This window comes from Megascapheus bottae, chromosome 10 (assembly GCF_031878675.1).
Source record: "Megascapheus bottae isolate mThoBot1 chromosome 10, mThoBot2.hap1, whole genome shotgun sequence".
Lineage (NCBI taxonomy): Eukaryota > Metazoa > Chordata > Mammalia > Rodentia > Geomyidae > Megascapheus > Megascapheus bottae.
The window spans coordinates 26,293,933-26,315,365 of record NC_143518.1 but is presented as its reverse complement, the minus strand read 5'-3'; the positions used below and the strand labels follow the sequence as shown (position 1 = coordinate 26,315,365).

General features: G+C 41.9%; 1 protein-coding gene across 3 annotated transcripts in view; it reads right to left on the bottom strand.

Annotated features, from left to right (window-relative positions):
- Positions 1–21,154, bottom strand: part of Tnfsf4 (TNF superfamily member 4) — a 95,913-nt gene extending 74,759 nt beyond the window's left edge. For all 3 annotated transcript variants that reach the window (XM_090339774.1, XM_090339773.1, XM_090339775.1), the window contains exon 1: positions 20,855–21,154. Coding sequence is in view for 2 of the 3 variants with exons in the window: in XM_090339773.1 (XP_090195899.1) it covers positions 20,855–20,908 (54 nt within the window). In the remaining variant the exon portion in view is untranslated. The remainder of the gene's footprint in view (positions 1–20,854) is intronic.
- Between the last annotated feature and the right edge of the window lie 279 nt (positions 21,155–21,433).

The following is a 21,433-nucleotide window of genomic DNA, read 5'->3' as shown; positions in this document are numbered from 1 at the left end:
TACATTCTGTACTGTGTGTATGTGTACAGAAGGAATCGGGCCAAATTAAAGCTTGATTATGTATAAATATATACATATATGTATATGTGTGTATTTATATGTACAGATATACATTAGAGTTCGAGTGCATATGTGTACATACATACATATACGTATATACACATATACATATACGTAGAAGGATTGTGGTCCAAGGCCATCCTAAATGATAGCGTGATACTTTATTGCAAAATAAACTGAAAAATTAAAGAATATACATATGTATATACATATACATATACATATACATATACATAGAAGGATTGTGGTCTAAGGCCATCCTAAATGATAACGTGAAACTTTATTGCAAAATAAACTGAAAAATTAAAGAATTGGATATAGCTCAAGCAAGTGGATCAGCTGTCACAAGGCCCTGAGTTCAAAACCCTGGACAGAGAAAAGTCAGATATAATGGCTCAAGCCTGTGATCCTAGCTACTCAGGAGAAATCACTGCTAGAGACCAGCCCAATCATAAAACTTTGTGAGACTTCACTGCAACCATCCCAGCACAATGGTTGCAGGCAGTGGCAGGGACCCGTGCAGTGATTCAGAGAAGCACATGTAAGAGGATTACATTTCAGACAGCCAGGATATAAAGTAATACCCTGACTCAAAAATAACCTATGTAGCAGGTGTCAACAGCTCATGCCTATAATCCCAGTTATTTAGAAGGCTGAAATCAGAGACTCAAAGTCCAAAGCCAGGACAAGCAGAAAAGCCCATAAGTCTCATCTCCAATTAACAGGCAAAAAGCCAAATGTGAAGGTGTAGCTCAAGTGCCCGCTGAGAGTAAAATAAAATAAAATAAAATAAGCTGAGCAAGAAGATCAAAGCACTGAGTTCAAGTTCCAGTACCAACGCCCCACCCTAAAAACAACAAAGTTTAGTAAAGAATGAGATGTTAAAATAGTCTTGCTGTACCTCCTACAAAATAATTACGAGGGGAAAGTTATTTTACAATAAAAAGGAATCCTAGCAGACAGCTCAAAGTGACGGAACACCCTAAGTATAGCAGGATGGCCCCTAGTTCTGGGTGGACATGTTGACAAGGGCGCCACCTGCAGGATACAGTGAGAAAATCATAGCCTTGCTTCCATCCTAATTCTTCCCAGTCCCTCTCCAAAAAAATTCAAAAAAAGAAAGAAAGAAAGCATGACTTAGAAAACCTCTGACAAATGCAGAGAAGATGCCACAGAGCAGAGCCTCCAGCAATCTTGTGAAATGTGAAGATCGGGAAAGTGAACCAACTCTTCCACTTTGAAAAGCAGAGTGGCTGTCGACAGCTCCATATAAGCAATGTTGAGTCCTGAACCTGAGTTCACAATGACTGGGGTGTTTGGGGAAGCTACAGGGTGACAGCAGATGGAATGCTGGGAGGGCATCCGTGCTCCCTCCCCCCGTGTTCCTGCTTGTTCTGCTGCTGTGTCAATGACGAGGGGGGCGGGGGGGGGGGTTGCTGTGGGCTGGGGAGTGAACAGAGCATCATGCCACACACAGCCCTGCAGAAATGGTTCACAGGGAAAGAGTCTTATTGTTCTATTCATGTGATTTTTCATGTGTAAAATGATGTCAAGATAAAAAGAGAAAATTGAAAACCTTCAAGTTTTGATAGGCAAATCCAAAGATGACAGAATTTGAACCTGAATGATATGTTCTCCAGAGGAAACTTCTCTTCAGGGATGTGGGCCACAATTTTTTTCTCATAGTAGAGATGGAACTCGGGGCTTTAAGTTTGCTCTTAGCTAGTGCTCTATTTGATCCAGGAGTCTGGCCTGTCTTTTTACTGATGCATTGCAGATGGAATCTTGCAGACTTGTTCTGCTCAGGCTGGTTTTAAAACCCAATCCTCCAGATCTCTGACTCCTGAGTAGCTAGGGTTACAGGAGTGAAGTCACCCACTGCTTGCGACCTCTCACAGATCCTGCACCTGGAACCCAGTGTGCAGGTGAAAACTAAGGACTTTGGTTGTGCTGACAAAAGATGGAGGGAACTAGTAACTGGAGGTTGACCCCAGAGCTTCTCTAGCTCAGGCTTTATCTTCTTCCAGACCTGGTGCAGACCGCTGGGAAGAGTTTCCTTTACCTATTCATATATCCTTGAGTTAGATATTTTTCATTTGTGTGTTTTGCTTTGTACATGTTTTACGGAATGCAATTTAAACTTAAAAGGAAAATAAGGCACCTTATTTGGCCTTTAAAAAAAATCCATCATCTGCCAGATGCAGGTGGCTCACTCCTGCAATCCGAGCTACTGACGAGGCTGAGATCTGAGGATGATAGTTCAAAGCTAGCTCAAGCAGAAAAGCCCATGAGACTCTTGTCTCCCCAAATGACTACTTAGAAAAAGCCAGAAGTGATGCTGCGGTTTGAATAGTAGAGTGCGGGCTTTAAGCACAGAGGCTCAGGGACCGTGGACCCTGAGTTCAAGCCCCGGGATTGGTTAAAAAAAAAAAAAAGAAACACAATCCACCATAAGCACAGGATGATAGAAATTTTGCCATAGCTTCATATCTAACCTCCTTAATCAAGTGACTCATTAACCTAACCTATAATAACACTCTGATAAGTCTGTGGTTCAACAGGAATTCAAGGCAGAGGTCAGAGAAGTCAAAGGTACTGTTTACTGACATTCATTAACTGTGCCAATAATCATAATATAAATAACATTCCAAAGGTGTTTGTTTTTTTCCTTTCCTCCTGGGCCTTGAACTTGGGGCCGGAACACTGTCCTTAGGCTTTCTCAAAGCTAGAGCTCTACCACTTAAGCTACAACATCACTTCTGGCTTTTTTTCTATGTATGTGGTACAGAGGAATCGAACCCGGGTCTACCACTAGATCAAACTACTGGACCCACCGGTATTTATAATAAAGGGATCTGGTTGACACATGCTTTAACAGCCATGACCTTGTCTACAGGAGCCCCCGAGGCCTGGTAGCTAAACAGTGCTGCTCACCAGTATTTCATAGGATATGTATTAAAATAAAATGCCAAACATCTAGCCCTTCCTGATGGAGTAATACATGCACTCCTCCTGTGGAAAGCTTAGTCTAAGTCTAGCTGGCATGTCTAAGTACAGCTGGCATGTCTAAATCAGGAGGTAAACCCAGCTTTGATCCATTCTTCTGCCCCTCCTCACTACCCCCTGCCCCTGCTTCTGTGGGGAAAAGCTGAGTTGCTAAAACTTTGGACCAAAGAATCCACTGAGATTCTTTACAACTATCTAAACACTTGATAATTGTTTGCTTCTCTACAATCATGTAATTCATCTTATTATTTGATGCAATTGGTTGACTTCTTTTTTTAATATTTATTTTATTATTTATTTTAAAGGAGATAGCATAAATCTGTGAATACTATTCTCTGTTTTTTGAATTTTTTATTGTAATTAATAGAAGGGTTACATTATATTCACCAGACAGAAGGTGTATAACTTCACAAACATTGATACCCTTTCTCATGACATGGTCCCCATTTCCCTCCCACCCTCCCCCCGCTTATCTTGATTTCCCCCCTTCCCTATCCAATTTCAAATGACCAATTAAGCACATATAAAATATATCAGATAACAAGGTGAAATATTGTAACAATATGAGATAACTAGGGGATAGCAAAAGAGATAAGAGATATCATAGTACATTAAGGACAACAATCGCTCATTATACGGCTTTTGTGTCCTTTTCCTGAAGATCCTTTCATTTAGGGTCATACTATATGGCCTAATGTCTCTAGATTTTGTTCTATTGTAAATCTCTGCTAGGAGAGCCCAAGGTTTCTACTGATTATGACAAATGAGGGAGACTCTTGGGCCTATGTTCCTTTGAGTCTGGCTTACTTCACTTAATATGATTTGAAGATGTGGTATTCATACACAATGGAATTCTATGCTGCTGTCAGAAAGAATGACATCAACCCATTTGTAAGGAAAAGGAAAGACTTAGAAAAAATCATATTAAGTGAAATAAGCCAGACTCAAAGGAACATAGGCCCAATAGTCTCTCTCATTTGTCAAAATCAGTAGAAACCTTGGGCTCTCCTAGCAGAGATTTACAATAGAACAAAATCTAGAGACACTAGGCCAAACAGTACAACACTAAATGTAAGGACCTACAGGATAAGGAAACAAAAGCCATATAATGAGCAATTGTTGTCCTTAATATTCTATGTTATCTCTCATCTCTTTTGCCATCCCTTGGTTATCTCATATTGGTACAATTTTTCACTTTGTTATCTGATATATTTTGTATATGCTTAATTGGCTATTTGAAATTGGATAGGGAAAGGGTAAATCAAGGTAAGTGGGGGGGAGGGAGGGAGGCAAATGGGGACCATGTCATGAGAAAGGGTATCAATGTTTGTGAAGTAATGCACCTTCTATCTGGTGAATATAATGTAACCCTTCTATCAATCACTATAAAAAATATTTAAAAAATGGTATCACTAAATTCCTATCAAAAAGATACTACCCAGTGCTGGTAAGTGTGTGGAGGAACCATAGCACTCATTCATTGCTGATGGGATGGGAAATAGTACATTGCTCAGCAAAATAATTTGGTGGTTCCATTTTAAAATAAATAAAGAGGACCAGGAGGAAAAAAAAACTTGGAGAAGACAAGGAAGTAGTGACACTGTTCAAAAGAAAGGTACTCATTACTTGAATTATATAACTATCCCTTCTGTACATTACCTTTACAATAAAAATAAATAAATAAATCAAAAAAAGAAAAAATAAATACCACATCTTGTTGACTCACTCATCAACTGAGGAGCATCTGGGTTGGTTCCATATCTTTGCTATGGTAAATAGTGCTGCAATGAACATTGTTGTGCTAGTGGATTTAGTCTGTCCTTGTTTCTGGATGGTTGGAGTAAATGCCAAGTAGTAGAATTGCTGGGTCATAGGGGAGCTCTATGTTTAGTCTTTTGAGGAACTGCCATACTGCTTTCCATAGTGGTTGAACGAGTTTGCACTCCCACCAACAGTATAGTAGTGATCCCTCCTGGCCACATCCCCTCCAGCATCTGTTGTTATTAGTTTTCTTTATCATGGCCATTCTAACTGGAGTGAGGTGGAATCTCAGGGTTGTTTGATTTGCATTTCTTTTATGACCAGAGATGTCGAGCATTTCTTCATGTGTCTATAGGACATTTTTTTCCTTCTTCAGGGAAGACTCTCTTTAAGTCTTTGGCCCGTCTTTTAATGGGATGGTTGTTTCTTTGGAGATTAGTTTTGGAGTGATTCAATTTTTTGAGTTGTTGATATATTTTAGATATGAGGCCTTTGTCCATTGTATGGTTGGTGAAGATCTTCTCCCACTCTGTAGGCTTCCTAATTAATTTACTAGCTATGTCCTTTGCCATACAAAAGGTCTGCAGTTTAATGCAGTCCCATTTATCCAGCCTTTCTCTGATTTGTTGTGATTCTTGGTCCTTAGTAAGAAAGTTTTGACCTGTGCCAAGGAGGCCTAGTGTATCTCCTATTCCTTCTTATAAAGTTTTCAGTGTGTTGGCTTTTACCTCGAGGGGTTTGATCCATTTGGAGTTAATTCTAGTGCAGGGTGACATAGAAAGATCCAACTTTAGTTTTCTGCAGGTGCTTAACCAGTTCTATGGCTGACTTCTTTACAATCCTGCAAGCAGAAAGAGCAGGAAGAGACAGGGTTTCCTCTAAGGCCTCCCTTCTCCTCCATCTCCCTCACTCCCCTCCCTCCCCCTGCTCTAGAACCCTACCATCTCACAGTTAGACTTTGGCTCTTCCATTTTCAAGCTATTAGTTAATTTCTTATTAGTTAATTTCAAGCTACTTAGTTAATTTCTTTGTCCTTTTTTTCTCATCTGTAGGGTCAAAATAGTAATACATACATATATATATATATATATGTATATATTCTGTCTATGCTAAGTAAAATTTAGCCTAGGCTCAATTTTATGTAACTGAGAAATGATTGCATACCGCTAGGAGAATTAGCAAAGGGCGGAGAAAGAGGTGGCCAGGCATCACATATGACAGTGAGGAGGAGAATGATGATAGCACTCAACCTTATGATCTAGCAAGTGAAGGATTTGTGTGTTTTGGCTTTACAAACTGACGTTTCATGGTTTTCCTCTCTGTGTCCTCCACCATGAAGAAGGTATTATACTACTACTGACTATTTCACAGACAAGAAAACTGGCCTCAAACGGCTATTGTGTACAAGGAAATAAAATTGTTAAATGATAAAGCAAAGCCAGAACCCTGAACTCCAAGTCTACCAAATCCAGGCTTGAAATGATCATCTGAGTTTCAGGACCACCTGATACACACAGTCACCTAGAAGGCTTCCTCAACTCGAAGATTCCAGCCCCATGCCCAAACCTACAAAGATTTGGTCTAGCGTCAGACTACCATCTAGATTTGGAATCAAGGCCTAAATGTGCAGGCTTCCTTAGATAAGGGAACATTCGAAAGAGGTAGATTGCCTGGGGCCTTGCTCGGTATAAAGAGAAGCAACTGTGAGTACACCTCAGTGAGCCTGGCATGCAGCTGGCTCTTGCATTTGGTAAAGGCATCAGCAGAAAGCCAGGTGCTAGTGGCTCCCGCCTGTAATCCCAGCTGCTCAGAAGGCTGAGATCTGAGGATTGCAGTTTGAAGCCAACGTGACCTGGCCAGTCCCTGAGACTTATCTCCAATTAGCCACCAGAAAACCAGAAGTAGAGCTGTGGCTCAAAGTGGTAGAGTGCTAGCCTTGAGCACAAGACTCAGGGACAGAGCCCAGGTCCTGAGTTCAAACTCCACAACTGACAAACAACAACAAAAACAGATCCGCAGAGCCCTCAGAGTCAGTCTCACTGTGTCACTGGTGACTGGTCTTTCATCCCAATTTCTACCACTTCCCATCTGAGCCCTGGTCCAGGATTTGCTAGAACCTATGTGCATTCAGCTTTGAATATCTGCTGGGATTGACTCCAAGTCTTCAGAGGTGAGGGGGGAACAAAAGGTGGTTGCCCTACTAGCAAGACACATGCCCAATCTGGACTGGACCTTATGTGTGGCTTTTTCCTTCACAAAGGCCTCTAAGATTTCTTCCTTTGACAGGAATGACTAGGAGAGTCCCTCAGATTTCCCCCTGCTGATACTTGGGCTTCCTGCAGCCTTTGTCACTATAGATCAGGGGATGTCACTCTGCCCAGAGTCCAAGGGAGAGTGGCCAGCCTCCACCCAGATGAGCCAGACTTCATCTACCTTCAGCCAGAAGTGAAGCAATGTCACCCTCCCCAGGGCTCCTCAGACTGGTTGGTGGCTGGTGGAAGGTCAAAGGGTTGGATCTCAGAGAGACAAGTTTAGCTGTGGTTCTCCCCCTCCCCCTCCCCCCTGCCCATCTTCCTGTCAATGGGAAAATTGTTTATCATGACAGCACAGCAGTTTTCTAACCTGGACTATAACGAGATGTTTCTTAATCATTTCTAAAATTTGAGCTTTGAGTGTGGCCTAGTGGTAGAGTACCTGCCTCGCATGCACAAAGCCCTGGGTTCAATTCCTCAGAAGCACATACACAAAAAAAGCCAGAAGTGGTGCTGTGGCTCAAGTGGCAGAGCACTAGGGGGGCCCTGAGTTCAAGCTCCAGGACTGACAATATAATAATGATAATAATAATCCCTGAAGTTTTTTAAAATAGATCCATAAGAATGAGCCCTTGATTAAACACTTGATCTGGAATGAATCTTTTCACAGAGTGATCTCCAAACCATGGTTGACAGTGCTATGAAAGTGCCCCTACCAGGACCTGGAGTATATAGCCCACTGATAGAGTACTCACCTAGCATGCATGAAGCCCTGGGTTTGATTCCTTAGTACCACATACACAGAAACCCGAAAGTGGTGCTGTGGCTTAAGTGGTAGAGTGCTAGTCTTGAGAAAGCTCAAGGACATTGCCTAGGCCCTGAGTTGAAGCCCCAGGACTGGCAGAAAAGAGAAAGAGAGAGGGAGAGAGAGAGAGAGAGAGAGAGAGAGAGAGAGAGAGAGAGAGAGAGAGAGAGAGAGAGAGAGAGAGAGAGAGAGAGTCGAAGTGCCCCACCCCAAGGCCTTCCTCACAAGTCCTCCTGCTTTCTGCCTCCATTTCTGCCTCATCTCTACCACCTTATAACCGCAAAGGCAGTGAAAACAAAAAAAGAAGAGAAACTCTTTTCCTCTACCTCCCTAAGAATCATGAACAGCTCAGGCGCTCCGAGTGAGCACAGATCACATGAATAGGGCTGGACATGGTGATTAATGGCTGTAATCACAGCTACTCAGGAGGCAGAGCTTAGAAGGATTTCAGAGTACATCCCTCACCCAAAACATATAGTGAGGTCCTATATAGCACACACACCCACAAAAAGCCACAAGGGTAGTATGTGCCTGTAATCCTAGCTACGCAAGAGACAGGTAAAAAGGTCATAGGCTAAAGCTGGTCAGAACACAAGTACCAGATACTTCCTGAAAAGGCATGAAGGGTTGGGCCTCAGCTAGTGCAAAGTCCTGAGTGCAAACCCCAGTAGAAAAGGTATTTCAAAGGCAGAATGTGAACCAAGGGAAAACACTAACCACAGTAAACATTAACACATTGTACGTATGGTCTCAAAATGCACTGTTAAGACAGCCAAAATACAAACTAGGTCTAGGGGAGTATATTGGCAATTTGTGTTACAAAGGACTCATGAAGAATTTCTTCAAGTTACTAAGAAAATGATCTCTGGAATTTAGTTTTAATTTTGTTTTGGTTTTGAGTTTGGGTTTTGTTTGTTTGTTTGTTTTTGAAATGGGCAAAGCTGGAATAGTTGCTAGACAAAATCAGATATCTAAATGGCCAATGAGCATATTTAAAGTGTTCAGCACCATTCATCATCAGACAAATACAAAATAAAACCACAATTTGACACCATGATATTTGATGAACTTAGCTAAAACTGAAGAGGCTTACTACAATAGATAAAAGAAAAGGTACAGAGTAAAATATGTCTCAGATAAATAAGTACAAGTTCCATGCTTATAAGTATGTAGATTGGCATAATCATTACAGAGACTTCTTGGAAATACCTACTAAACTTATATAGGCTTTTGTTCTTCTATGACCCCAAAAGTTCTACTCTTAGTATACCCCCCACCCGACCAAAAAATATAGAGTGCTTATATCCACCAAAATACATACCATACTATACAGAGCATAGTTTAATAACCTCAAACCTTGGAGACAGTGGATGAATAAACAAATTGGTGGTATAAATCAAATGGTGAAATATTATACAGGCATGAAAAGGAATGAGCAAATAGTACATAAAATGCAAAAAGAATCTTCACAGATGTAATATTAAGAACATTAAGAACAATTACACAAGATAAAGCTCACTATATTATTTTTCTCTTTTTTGTTGCCCTTTGGTTAATCTCATATTGTTATAGTGTCTGACTTTGTTACCTGGTATATTATATATATATATATGTTTATTAGTTTATTAGAAATAGGAAAGGGAAGAAGGAAAAGCAAGATGATTGGGAGGGGATAGGGAGGGGAAATGGGGACAAAAACATGAGAAGGGGTATCAATGTGTGAGAAGTAATGCACCCACTACCTACTGAAGGTAACTGCAACACCTCTATATATTACCCCAACAATAAAAAATTAATTAATTATTTTTTTTAAAAAAAAGAGAGAACAAGTCACAAATGTCTTGGATTACTACTCACCTCTGCAACCAAAGGAATACAATGTACTGATCAGCTTGGGTGTGAACTTTATGGTCCATCACTAATGAGAGAGAGAGAGAGAGAGAGAGATCCACCCAAACTAAGAATGCACTGAGGAGAGGCCCTCAAAGGGAACTGAGATGTGTTTGGAAAAGAAGTGTAGATAAATCACTGACTTCCAACAGCCAGCACCAAGAAGGCTCCTATTTTTAGCAAGCAGAAACCCAGGACAGTGAGAAAGACAGAGATACTGTGTACAAGAGATGTGGTTCTAGTCAGTTGCTGGCTTTCCAATTTCTAGTTCACAAGTTCCACTTCCCCTGCACAAGATTCCCCTTTATCTATCCGGGAACTTGTCCTTCTTAGCCACCTGGCAACCTCCTGTCAATCATCTGGGGAAGTGCCCCACCCTAACCATCGTAACAAGAGACAGAATCGCCAACCACTCTTGATGCTGAAAATGTCAAAGCTGATGTTCTCTTTTTCCTTGCAGCAGGACACATGTGAGTGATGTAGACCCCTCCAAGGAGCTAAGAATGTTCCAGTTGCAGGGACCTCAGTCAGGCACATTTTTCATGGGATGTAAATACAGAGACATACAGTCAGCAGCGTGAAGAACGAATCATGACCAACAACATGGTTCTGTAAGCCTCACACACCATCTTACCAGATCTGGCCCTTTGTTTTGTACCCAGTTTTGAGTCTTCAAGCCCAGCTCCTATGCCTTCTTATTCTGTTTCCAATAGTTCTTCTTTCATTTCAAATCCAAAACAGCCGGAGCTCATTTACACTGCCTGAAACCAGGAACCCTCACTTGTGAATAGCATGGATATTGTTTGGAAAATGAGTTTTCTCTGAAGGCTTGGGTTATAAAAGCTTGGTGTCAGCTTGGAGCAATTTGGGAGATGGTGAAAACTTGAAGGCACAGGGACTTAGGTGACTGGGATGTGCCCTGGAAGGGGACAATGGACATCATCTCCTCTCTCTCTCTCTCTCTCTCTCTCTCTCTCTCTCTCTCTCTCTCTCTCTCTCTCTCTCTCTCTCTCTCTCTCTCTTTCTCTCTCTCTTTCTCTCTCTCTCTCTTTCTCTCTCTCTCTCTTTCTCTCTCTCTCCCTCCCTCCCTCTCTTTCTCTCTTTCTCTCTCTCTCTCTTCCCAATCTCAATTCTATCTCTGCTCCTCTGACTCCTCCTCTCCTTTCTTCCTCCTCCTCCTCCTCCTTCTCCTTCTCTTTCTCCCCTTCTTCCTCCTCCTTTTCTTCTTCTTCTTCTTCTTCTTCTTCTTCTTCTTCTTCTTCTTCTTTTTTTCTCCTCCTCCTCCTCCTTCTTTTCCTGCTCCTTCTTCTTCTGTCTTCCTGGCCACTATGAGATGCACAGCTTTCCCCACCATGCTCTCCCCACCCACATATGCTGCCTTGCCAAGGCTCAGAACCAATGGGTCTCCCCAACCATGGGAATAAACCTGTGGGCAAAAATTAACCTTTTCTCTTTCTAAGTTAATTAACTCAAGTATTTGTTACAATGACAAAAAGCAGACTAACTCAAATATAGTTCCACATTGGGTTTATGCTACTTGAAGATTCTATTTCCTGTACCATGGAGAAATAAAGTCTAAATCCAAAGGAATGACTACAGTATGAATTTCCTGCATCATCATGATGTTACAGGAAGATGGCTGGAGGCAAAAAGTCCTGTGTTGCCATACAAATCACAGGACAGAAGAACAGGAAAGGAGCTAAGTGTTATGTGTGAATTATTATGAAGTCCTCCACGAATGCTACCTTCCAGTAGATGCCTGAAGCGGTAATTAATACCTAGTTCTATGTACACTATAGGATTCTTTCCCTGTATATACAGACCAAGAGGAGCTTTCACTTCAAGAAGATCTTGACGACCAGCAAACAGTGGCTCATGCCTGTCATCTTAGCTTCCTGGGAGGCTGAGCTCCAGAGGATCAAGGTTTGAAGCCAGCATGAGCAGAAAAGTCCTCATGACCCTATCTCTGAAATTAACAAGCAAAAAGCCATAATGAAAGCATGGCTCAAGTGGTAGTGTCAGGCCAAGCAAGCAACCTAAGCAAGCTGATCTCACTTATTGAGAATTCAAACTCCAGTACTAACAACAACAAAGCAGCACTTTATGTTTTTTTTGTCATCTTCCAATTGCCAACACCATTGCTCCTGAGCTTTGAGACATGAAGTAAAATTGAGTTTACATTAAGTAAATGCAAACATGGTGATACCCTCAGATAACCACAATGGCCCTGAGTGACTTAGCAGCAGACAGTGAACGTGCTGGTCTGGATGGTGGTGCAGGCATTTGTGAGAGTTCATCATACTTCTCAGAAGACCACACAGTGTAAAACTTACTAGTTGTTTATTTCTGGAATCTTCCATTTAGTATTTTTGGACTTCAGCTCATAGGTAACTAAGATCACAAACATCAAAAACATGAGAATACTACTGTAACAGCGTATTACATTTTCATGATAACTCCACAAGTGTTTTGTTAGTCAGCTTGGACAGCCCAGCCAGGTGCTGCTGAATTCCACCTGTAATCCTAGCTACTCAGGAGGCTGAAATCTGAGGATGGCAGCTCAAAGCCAGCCCAAGCAGGAAAGCCCATAAGGTTCTTATCTCCAAGTAACCACCGGGAAACCAGAAGTGGTGCTGTGGCTCGAAGTGATAGAGCTCAAGGACAGTGCCTTAAGTCCAAGCCCACAACTGATTTAAAAAAAAAAAAGAAGTACCATACATTAAAAGGATTAAACAATAGAAATGTGCTTTCTTATATTTCTGGAGTCAAGGCCAGAGAATTCAATTCGTGGGAAGGCTACTTAACTGGCTTACAAATAGCTGCCTTTTCTTTGTGTCTTTACATGATCTCTCTGATGTTTCTTCCTCTTACAAGGACACTAGTCCTACTGGACTGTGACCTTGTCCTTTCCACCTCCTTTGACCTTTAATGCCTTCTTAGAATCCCTGACTCCAAATTCAGTTAGGACATGTATGTATATGAATGGTAAGCACAATGTAATCTGTAACAGGTCTTGTCTCAATACTGAACAAGAGAAACATGAAGTCAAAATCCTCATTCAAGGTCTAAAGGGAGTCTGTACATCTCCATGGAAAAAAAAAATCAATCATCCCTAGAAGTTCAAACGTGAAAAACAATAGAAGAGAATTATTCATTGTCACAATTTCTAAGAAGGATATGAAAATGCAGTGAATCCGGTGGAGCTGCCCAAATCAGTGAGAGCTGAGCCAGAAGCAGGGACTGCCCAGAGATGCTCGCTGTCTGCTCTTTGAACTCTGTTTCCACTGCTGTCCCTCAATGCCTCTTTATCGCTCTTGGTCCTGTGTTCAAGTTTGAACTCTCACTTTACTTCATAGTACTGACAAAGACTTCCTTCTTGACCAGACAAGTCCATGTCTTTTAAATCCTTTTCTTAATGAGGCTTCCCCCCTGTTATGCTGAATCCAGTTTTTAGCAATAACCTGCTAAACCAGGTTATTGGTAGCCTCTACCCACTTGACAAGTGAGCCAAGCATAGGTGGCTAATGCCTATAATCCTAGCTATTCAGGATTCTGAGATCTGAGGATCAAGATTCAAAGACAAAAGAGGCAGGAAAATCGATGAGATTCTTATCTCAGATAAGATAGCAAGCAAAAAGCCAGAGATGGAGGTATGGTTCAAGTGCTACAGCACTAGCTTTGAGAGAAAAATTTCAGAGACAGTATCCCAGTATCCCAGGCCTTGTGTGCAAGCCCTAGTACCAGATCCATGGAAGAAAGAAAGAAAAAGGCAAATGAGTAGATAGGATGCTAGTTAAGAATAAAGAGCCCCATGGACTAGTTATAGTGAAAAGACTGAAAAACAAGCAGCAGAGGCCGATGCAGAGTAGCGGGTAGATCACACTAGAAGCAGAAGGAGGTCATTAGGGTTGAATATGAAATGTCCCCCACTGACTCATATATTTTGGAGCGTGGGGAGGAAGTTATTATATCCTGACAGCTCTGATCTAATCAACGGAATAAAAACCCCTGATCGAGTCATAATAGGATGGCATTGTTGGGAGGTAGTTAGAACCAGGAGGCAAGGTTGGTTGGAGGAAGCAGTTCACTGGAGTGGTGTCTCGTTCCTTCCTGTATTCCGTCTCCACTTCCTGTCCACCATGAGGTGAGCAGCCATGATGGTTCCACTATCATGACACTTTCTCACTCAGCTCAAAAACTGTGGACTGAAACCTCTGAAATTTGTCTCCTTTTAGGTTGCCTGTTGGTGCAATACATTTTGTCACAGTGACCAGAAGAGAAAGATAAAGTTAAGGGAAAAAAAACAAAAAGATAAAGGTAATGGGGCAGGGTGGGGGGAGAAGGACACAAAGATAAAGGTAAGAAAAAAACAAAAGGATGCCTAACATTATATATGTCAGCTTCAACTAGAACCATTCTAATTTGTCATGCCAGGAGCAAAGGGTACCAACTTTGATGATCCCACGGGTTCTGGGATCCCTGGGGAACGTTTGACAGAAGGACACTTACAAAAGGATCGTTCTGAGCTGGATTTGCTATTCATTGTGTGAAAGGTTAGGCCTTTCTGATAAGAGAAAAATCATGGCTCCCTCACAGGTACAGTGTGAGAAGGTATGTATGTGGGGTGGGGGATATTTTCTTTTTGTTTATTGAATAGAATGAAAATGGTCCTTCTTAGAAGTATTAAGGAGCTGAGCTGGGTGCTTGATTTTGTTTATTCATTTGTTTTGCTTATAGTGTATTATGTCTAAACACATTCATTTACGGACTTGCTAAAATTTGGAAAGAAAAATGATTTGTTAAAAAAAAAAACTAGAGCATGGGAGAAAAGTAATGTCACTAATTCAATTTCCAGTACATCGGAACCCTTCACTAACAAAACAGGAAGAAGCCCAGCATGTAGGAAACCAACCATACTCAAAGACTGGCTCCTTCAAGGATCCGTCCAAATTAATGTCCATGGAGGGGTAGCTGACTTAGGTATCTTGTAGGTGGTGGTGTACTGATGAGATGCTCAGAGAGATGCAGCACTCTGAACAGATGTAGACCTGGCAGTCAGACAGCGCCAGCAGCACTTCTTTAGGTGGTCTGCTTAACTGCTGACAGAGGCCTGGCCTATACTAGAACTTAGGACATAGTCCAAATTTGTAGCGGACAGGTCCCTGGGCTGGTCTGGGTATGCAGCAGAGTACAACAGAGCAAGTCCCAGCCCCAGCTAAAGGGAGACCATTATTGCTGCGACAGGCTGGCACTACAAAGGAATGAGAGGGAAATGGACAGTCAGGAGAAGGGAAGGATACCAAAGAAGTAATTGGGTTCATGTGCAGTGGATAAGGCATTCCCTGCAGGTTCCAACAGCACCTAACAACCATCCTTGTCCTCATAACCATTGTTTTTACTGCCATTCCAGCAAAAACACCATTTCATCTCATTCCACTTCATTCTGTGGCAAATGTTATCTTTCAAACACAATAGAGTCTTGGTAGAAGGTAAATTTCCTAAGCGTGCATTTTCTTTTTGCTTGTTTTTTGCCAGTCCTGGGACTTGAACTCAGGTCTTGTAGACCTGACTATGCCTGGGAGGCTGAGACAGGACTGGACTACATAAGACCCTTATGAAAGTGTCTGTGGCCAAATGGGCTCAAGAAATAATACTGAGCATTTTTCATAAGCACCAAACAAAGTCAGGAGACCTCGGTTTGGGGTCATGCTCTGCCCACTATGAGTTGTGTGACTTCAGCAAGTGATAATCTTTGATCCTTATCTTCAAAGCGTAAATCTTGAAACACCTACTTCATGAGGTTGTTGGGTGGAAGGCTTGTATGAAGTCCCAAATGGAAGCCCTTGCCCTGGGGACTGTCTTTTAGCTTTTTGTCCAAGGCTAGCACTCTACCAGAAGAGCCACAGCTCCACTTCCAGCTGTTTTGATAGCTAATTGAAGATACGAGCCCCATGGGCTTTTCTGCCCAGGCTGTCTTTGAATCGGGAGTCTCAGATCTTTGTCCCTTGAGTAGCACGAGCCACTGGTGCCTGGCTGGTTATGTAATTCTTTGGGGAAAGTGGTTTTGTTTAGCAGAACATCTTTATCAACCATTTGGAAAAATATGTAGAAGTTAGATACCAAAGTTATAACACATCAAAACCCAAGACCAAAACTTAGAAAACCAAGTTGGAAAAAACATGAAGCAAAAGTGGTTTTCTGTCTCTGTCTCTGTCTCTCTGTCTCTGTCTCTCTGTCTCTCTCTGTCTGTCTCTCTGTCTCTGTCTGTCTGTCTGTCTGTCTGTCTGTCTGTCTCTCTCTCTCTCTCTCTCTCTCTCTCTCTCTCTCTCTCTCTCTCTCTGTATGTGTCTGTGTCTCTTTATCTGTCTGTCTGTCTTACACACACACACACACACACACACACACACACACACACACACACCATGTCCATTTTCAATAAGAAAGCTACAAACTCCATCATTTTCTTACTTCTTCCTCGTCCTTAAAAGTTCCCTGGACACCCCAAAGTGGAGTGAGGGCCCCTCTTTTGAGTCCCCAGAGCACCTGTGCTAGTACCCATTGCTTTCCCAAGCATCCAACTCTGTATGTGTGAAAGGCCTGATCATCTAGAAATTCCCAGAGCTACCATCCACAGCGGGCAGGCAACAGAGCCACTGTTACTGGGATGTTCTCCAGACTGTCTGCCTGCATCTGGCCCTCCCCCTGGAGGAAGAGGCCTCACTTGGTGAGGGAGGGATGGGGTTCTGAAGTGGTACTCCGAGCCTTCAAGAAAAATACAGTGCATTCCCTGGGCGCAGAGAAGCATTCTTCTTATCACCGTGAAATCCCCTGGTTTGGGGCTTTTGGGGCGCCATCCAGTATGTAAATGCACTGAGTCAGGTTTTCCTGATAAGCAATCACAAGGTCCAGCACCAATGGCCATAGCCTACTGGCAGCAGAGGCTGTTTTCAGAGCACAGAGCTATAATGACTCTGACAGCGTTTGATTTGGAGAATGTTCCACCTGCAGGCATCTAGAAAATGTTTACACACATAAGAAAAATAAACTCAAGAAAGTCCTATGGTCTGAAATGGAACCAGAAATTGAAAGCAGAGAGCAAGAGAAGCGAAAAACATGAAGCAAATCTCATCATCTTGCCATGAAAAGACCCGGGCTCACATCAGGAGCCTGCAGCTTTCATACAAGTGTGCGAGGGTCTGGGACAAGTCAGCCCTGCTCTAAGGCCCTCATCTACTAAGAGGGACCCCAATGCCCCAGAGATCACAGGGGACACCCCGGGAAGCACTCCAACATTTAACATGCTGTGGAAGACAAGAGAGAAGTTGAGAGGCTGCGAGGAGAGAAGATGGAAACTAAGAGACACTGGTGAAGCCAGGGCCCTTCCCCTGCTCCCTTGGCAGAGCTGGGAAGTCCCACTGAGAAAGCAGAAAACAGACTGAAGCAGCTCTTCTTGCTTAGGTCAAGGCCAGGAGCTCAGCACCATGCTCAGTTCAATCTGCTGCTGTGATGGACTTGGCATTTTGCTGTATTAATTTGATTGAAAATGTTACCCTGGATTTATGCTTCCTGTGGAGGGAGGACTGTAAATGCATCAGGAAGCATATCTAGACTTGCACATACTAGAGAGATACTTTATCACAGAGCTACAGCCTCCAGCCACCTCTCCCTGACCCTCACCTAGCTTGTTCACATGTAAGCAAAATAAATAAATAAATAAATAAATAAAAAGCAGAGATCTAACTGAGATTCTGGTTGACTGTTCTTTGTTAGGGTCTCTGTTCTTTCTTCCCACCTCCCTGATTTTTGTCTCGTGACACAGGGATGCATTCTAAACTAAAACTAACACATGTTTAGTTTGAAAGCAGGCACCAAGATGTAAATAAGAATCCCACCCACACCCACACCCAGCCCCATCGCTTCATTTTCTTTTTTTCTTTGTTCTTCCAACTCCACTCTGGATTTCCTAGTACATGGCATGAAAGATAAACAACACCATGGATTTTCTAGCTACTCTTAGCCATTAAGACATCCTTTGAATTGGCTTTTTACAGACACATCTCCACAATGCTTAATACTTTTCCCTGCCTGAACTTCCCCCACTCCAATCTCTCTTCTTTAGATTAAGAAACCCATAGTACAGAAGAAAGAGATGGACTGCACCATTCCCCCACTCCACCTTCTTTAACCAGCTGCAAATGTTCAGGCCTTCAAGCTTGAGGGAAAAGTCATCTTTATTCTTTCTTGTAGAAGTGTGCTGAGGTACATTGCAGTTATAGCTCACAGACACTAGGTGTCAGTATAGCACTTTTCACTGCTAGAAGGCACTAACATCTGGTTTAGAAATTGTTAAATATGTTCTCCCTCAGTTTCAAAACAACACCTGTAACTACAATCAGCTCTATTAAGTAACATAAATTAAATATAATTCAAAGATGATATCTTAGGAAACAAACTCTTAGAGGAAACTCCACCCAAGTAGTGAAATAACTATATAATTGATCTACTAATTATCATCCTTTCTCATCCCAGATTTTGATTATAATTCATCTTCTGCTTAGAGTCAGAAACTTCTCCTCCAAGGGCTCCTTGTGTGGCAAATTACCAGTTAAAGATCTTTATGACTATTGAGTATTAGAGTCCATTGGTGTAGGATTTATACCACTGATAAGATTTAAGTGTGGTATAATTTTATCTTCATAACACTCCCATGTCACACACACACACACACACACACACACACACACACACACACACACACCATCTAACTAGAACACAGAGGCAAAATGTTAAATTGGGATTTCAGATACGCGGTGAATCTAAATGTTTACCATGAAGAATGGATGCTTAATACACATCCATGTAATGTTCAGAACATACTTATTGCATAAGACATAAACATTTCATGGAGCATATTTATGCAGAAAACAAATGATTGTCTGAAGCTCAGATTTAACTGGCATCCTGTCATTTTGCTTGCGTGTTTTTGTGTTGTTACTGGGGCTTGAACACAAGGCCTCACACCCTTGCTCAGCTTTTTTTTTTTTTTTTTTTTTTTTTTTTTTGGCTCACAGCTAACATTTCAGTACTTGGATCACACCTCCAGTTCTTAACACCTTGTATTTTTATTTGCAAAATTTAACACCTTAACCTCTACTCACTTTATGGATAAGGAAAATGAGAGCCTTCAGGAAATCAAGTAAGCTGACCAAAGTGTGGGACAGGTAAGCTCTATGCCTGAGGTCTGAACCACAGAGCCTCAGAAAGCCATTCCCTCCACCGCATTCAGCCTCCAAGCAGGCCTCACCTGCAGCTGTGTAAAGTAGCTCTTGTCATAGTCCCCAGTGACCTTGAAGAAAAGCTATTCTTCCTGGCCCTAGGTTCACTGAAAGGTGAATTCCCATGACTCATTTTCTCCTTGCTGGTCTATCTTATTTTAGAAAACCAGTGAAGTCTGGTGATTATAATGTAACCCTTCTATTAATTACAATAAAAAATTTAAAAAAAAGAAAACCAGTGAAACTTTCCTTTAAAATTCTTTGAAGACTTCCTGAACTTTAATACAAAAGTCCATCCCAACATGTTTATCTGGCTTAAATATATCTGAAGCACAGTCCTTTAAACCTTGCGTAAGGAGAAAACAAACATATCATTAAACTATAAAGGTACTCTTTATGTAGCAATTTCTCCTACCTTGTACTTCACTAGAGGCTTTCTTAAGGTGGAACTATAACAGAATAGTCTCTTCCTGCCCTGCTACAACCCTCCACCCCCACAATCAAAGTTAGTCCTAGAAGAAAAACCAGCAACAAGGAAACGTTCAAAGGCATTTATGTAAATAAAGTGCTTTTCAGATCCCATAAGACAGTGTAAGTGACCAGGAAATGTAAACTACTGCTGTTACTATTGAGACCTGGAATATGGCTGATGGTCAGTCAACAGGAGCAGGAGCTCTGTTTGTAATTAAAAGGCCATAAATGAATCCAAGCAAAAGAGAAGAAATGGTGGTTACTGGAGAAAAAGAGATAGGACTGGGAAAAAAAAATAAGAGAATGCTCACTCTTCATTTAACAATTTTATAATGAGAGATGGCTATGTGTTAGTCTTAAAGGACTGAGCCAAGCAGGCCTGGTACAGTGGAATAATCAAGCAATGGAGAAGCAATCCCTAATGTAAACAGGCCAGGAAGCTTCCTAAAGTAAATCTCAGTGATTCTTACTGGACTCACCAGGCTAAGAAAATGGCCCTTTCAGGCAGAAAAGCCACTGACAAAGATACAGATTTCAATGCTGAAGTCCATGCACAGGTGACAGAAACAATACAGCCCTGCCCTCTCTTAGCAAATTAGCTAATCACTGAGCAATCTACAGTTTCCAGAATAATGAACCAAATGTATCTGTAGAAGGGAACTCAAATGGATTTGAAATGGAATGGATTTCCCTTCTTCAGAGAGCAAGATGGCGGAAAGATCAAGATGAAAGAACTAGTGATAGGGAGAAAGGAGGGGGGCCAGCTTTTCCTTCTGGCCACTGAACATGTTGGATGTTGTAACATAATTAACATTACTAATATCACTGGCCACAAAGTGAGTTCTAACTAATATATAGGGCTTTTCCATTGATCTTCATAACCTCTCTATACTAGAGATCTATTTCTGTGTTATATAGAAGGAAATGGATTTCCAAAGCAATTGTTCTTCTCAAGAGCCAATGGCTCACACCTGGAATCCTAGCTACTCAGAGGCTGTGGTCTGAGGATTGTGGTTTGAAGCCAGCCGGGGCAGAAAAGTCTATGAGACTTATTCTAATTAACTACCACCTCTCCCCCCAACACACACACACACACACACAAAGCCAGAAATGGAACTCAAGTGGCAGAGCGTTAGTCTGAGCTAAAAATCTCAAGGACAGTGCCAAGGCCCTGATTTCATGTCCCAGGTCTGGCACCAAAGTTAAAAAAAAAAAGACTAGATAGCCAGTAACAAGAAGAGAGGAATGGATCTTCTTCACTGTCATTTATAATGTGAGACCCCCTCTTTTCCACTCTTTTATTAAAGAACAGCCTTCAAAACCCTGAATCTCACCTCTGTACAGCCTTCTCTGGCCACTCCCACAGCACACAGCAGAGAGCCTTCCATACAGCAGGTGCACAAAAGCAGTCTCAATCCGGGTGATGACTGTAGAGCAGTGGTCAACCCAGGGGGGTGTGACTTGTTACTCTTGTGTAAAGGAGCAGCCACAATGCTCTGGACTCATGAAAGAAGTCGTCCCGAAAGGTCTAGGCTTTGAGCCAGGGCTGGAGGAAACTGGCAGCTATGAATTGGTGGAAGTGTGAGGGGTAGGCAGGAGAATATCCCTTGGGTAGTGGAGAAGGTAAAAAAAAATTGTACAAAGGCACAAAAGCAAATAACACAGAACTACACGTAACATCCATGTCTTCTATTTGAATAAGGTCATCTGTCACCCAATAATAGCATAGGCCTACAGGGGTTTGTTGCTAAGCAATTCTGTTGCTGTACAAATATTACATAATGTGTGTGTGAACCCAGATAATAGGGGTCACTCATTCATTTGGCTTCTTATGCAATCAAAATATGTGGTAATAATAAAAGGATAATGCACACATGAAACAGTAATATATTTGTTTATGGTGGTTATCAGGT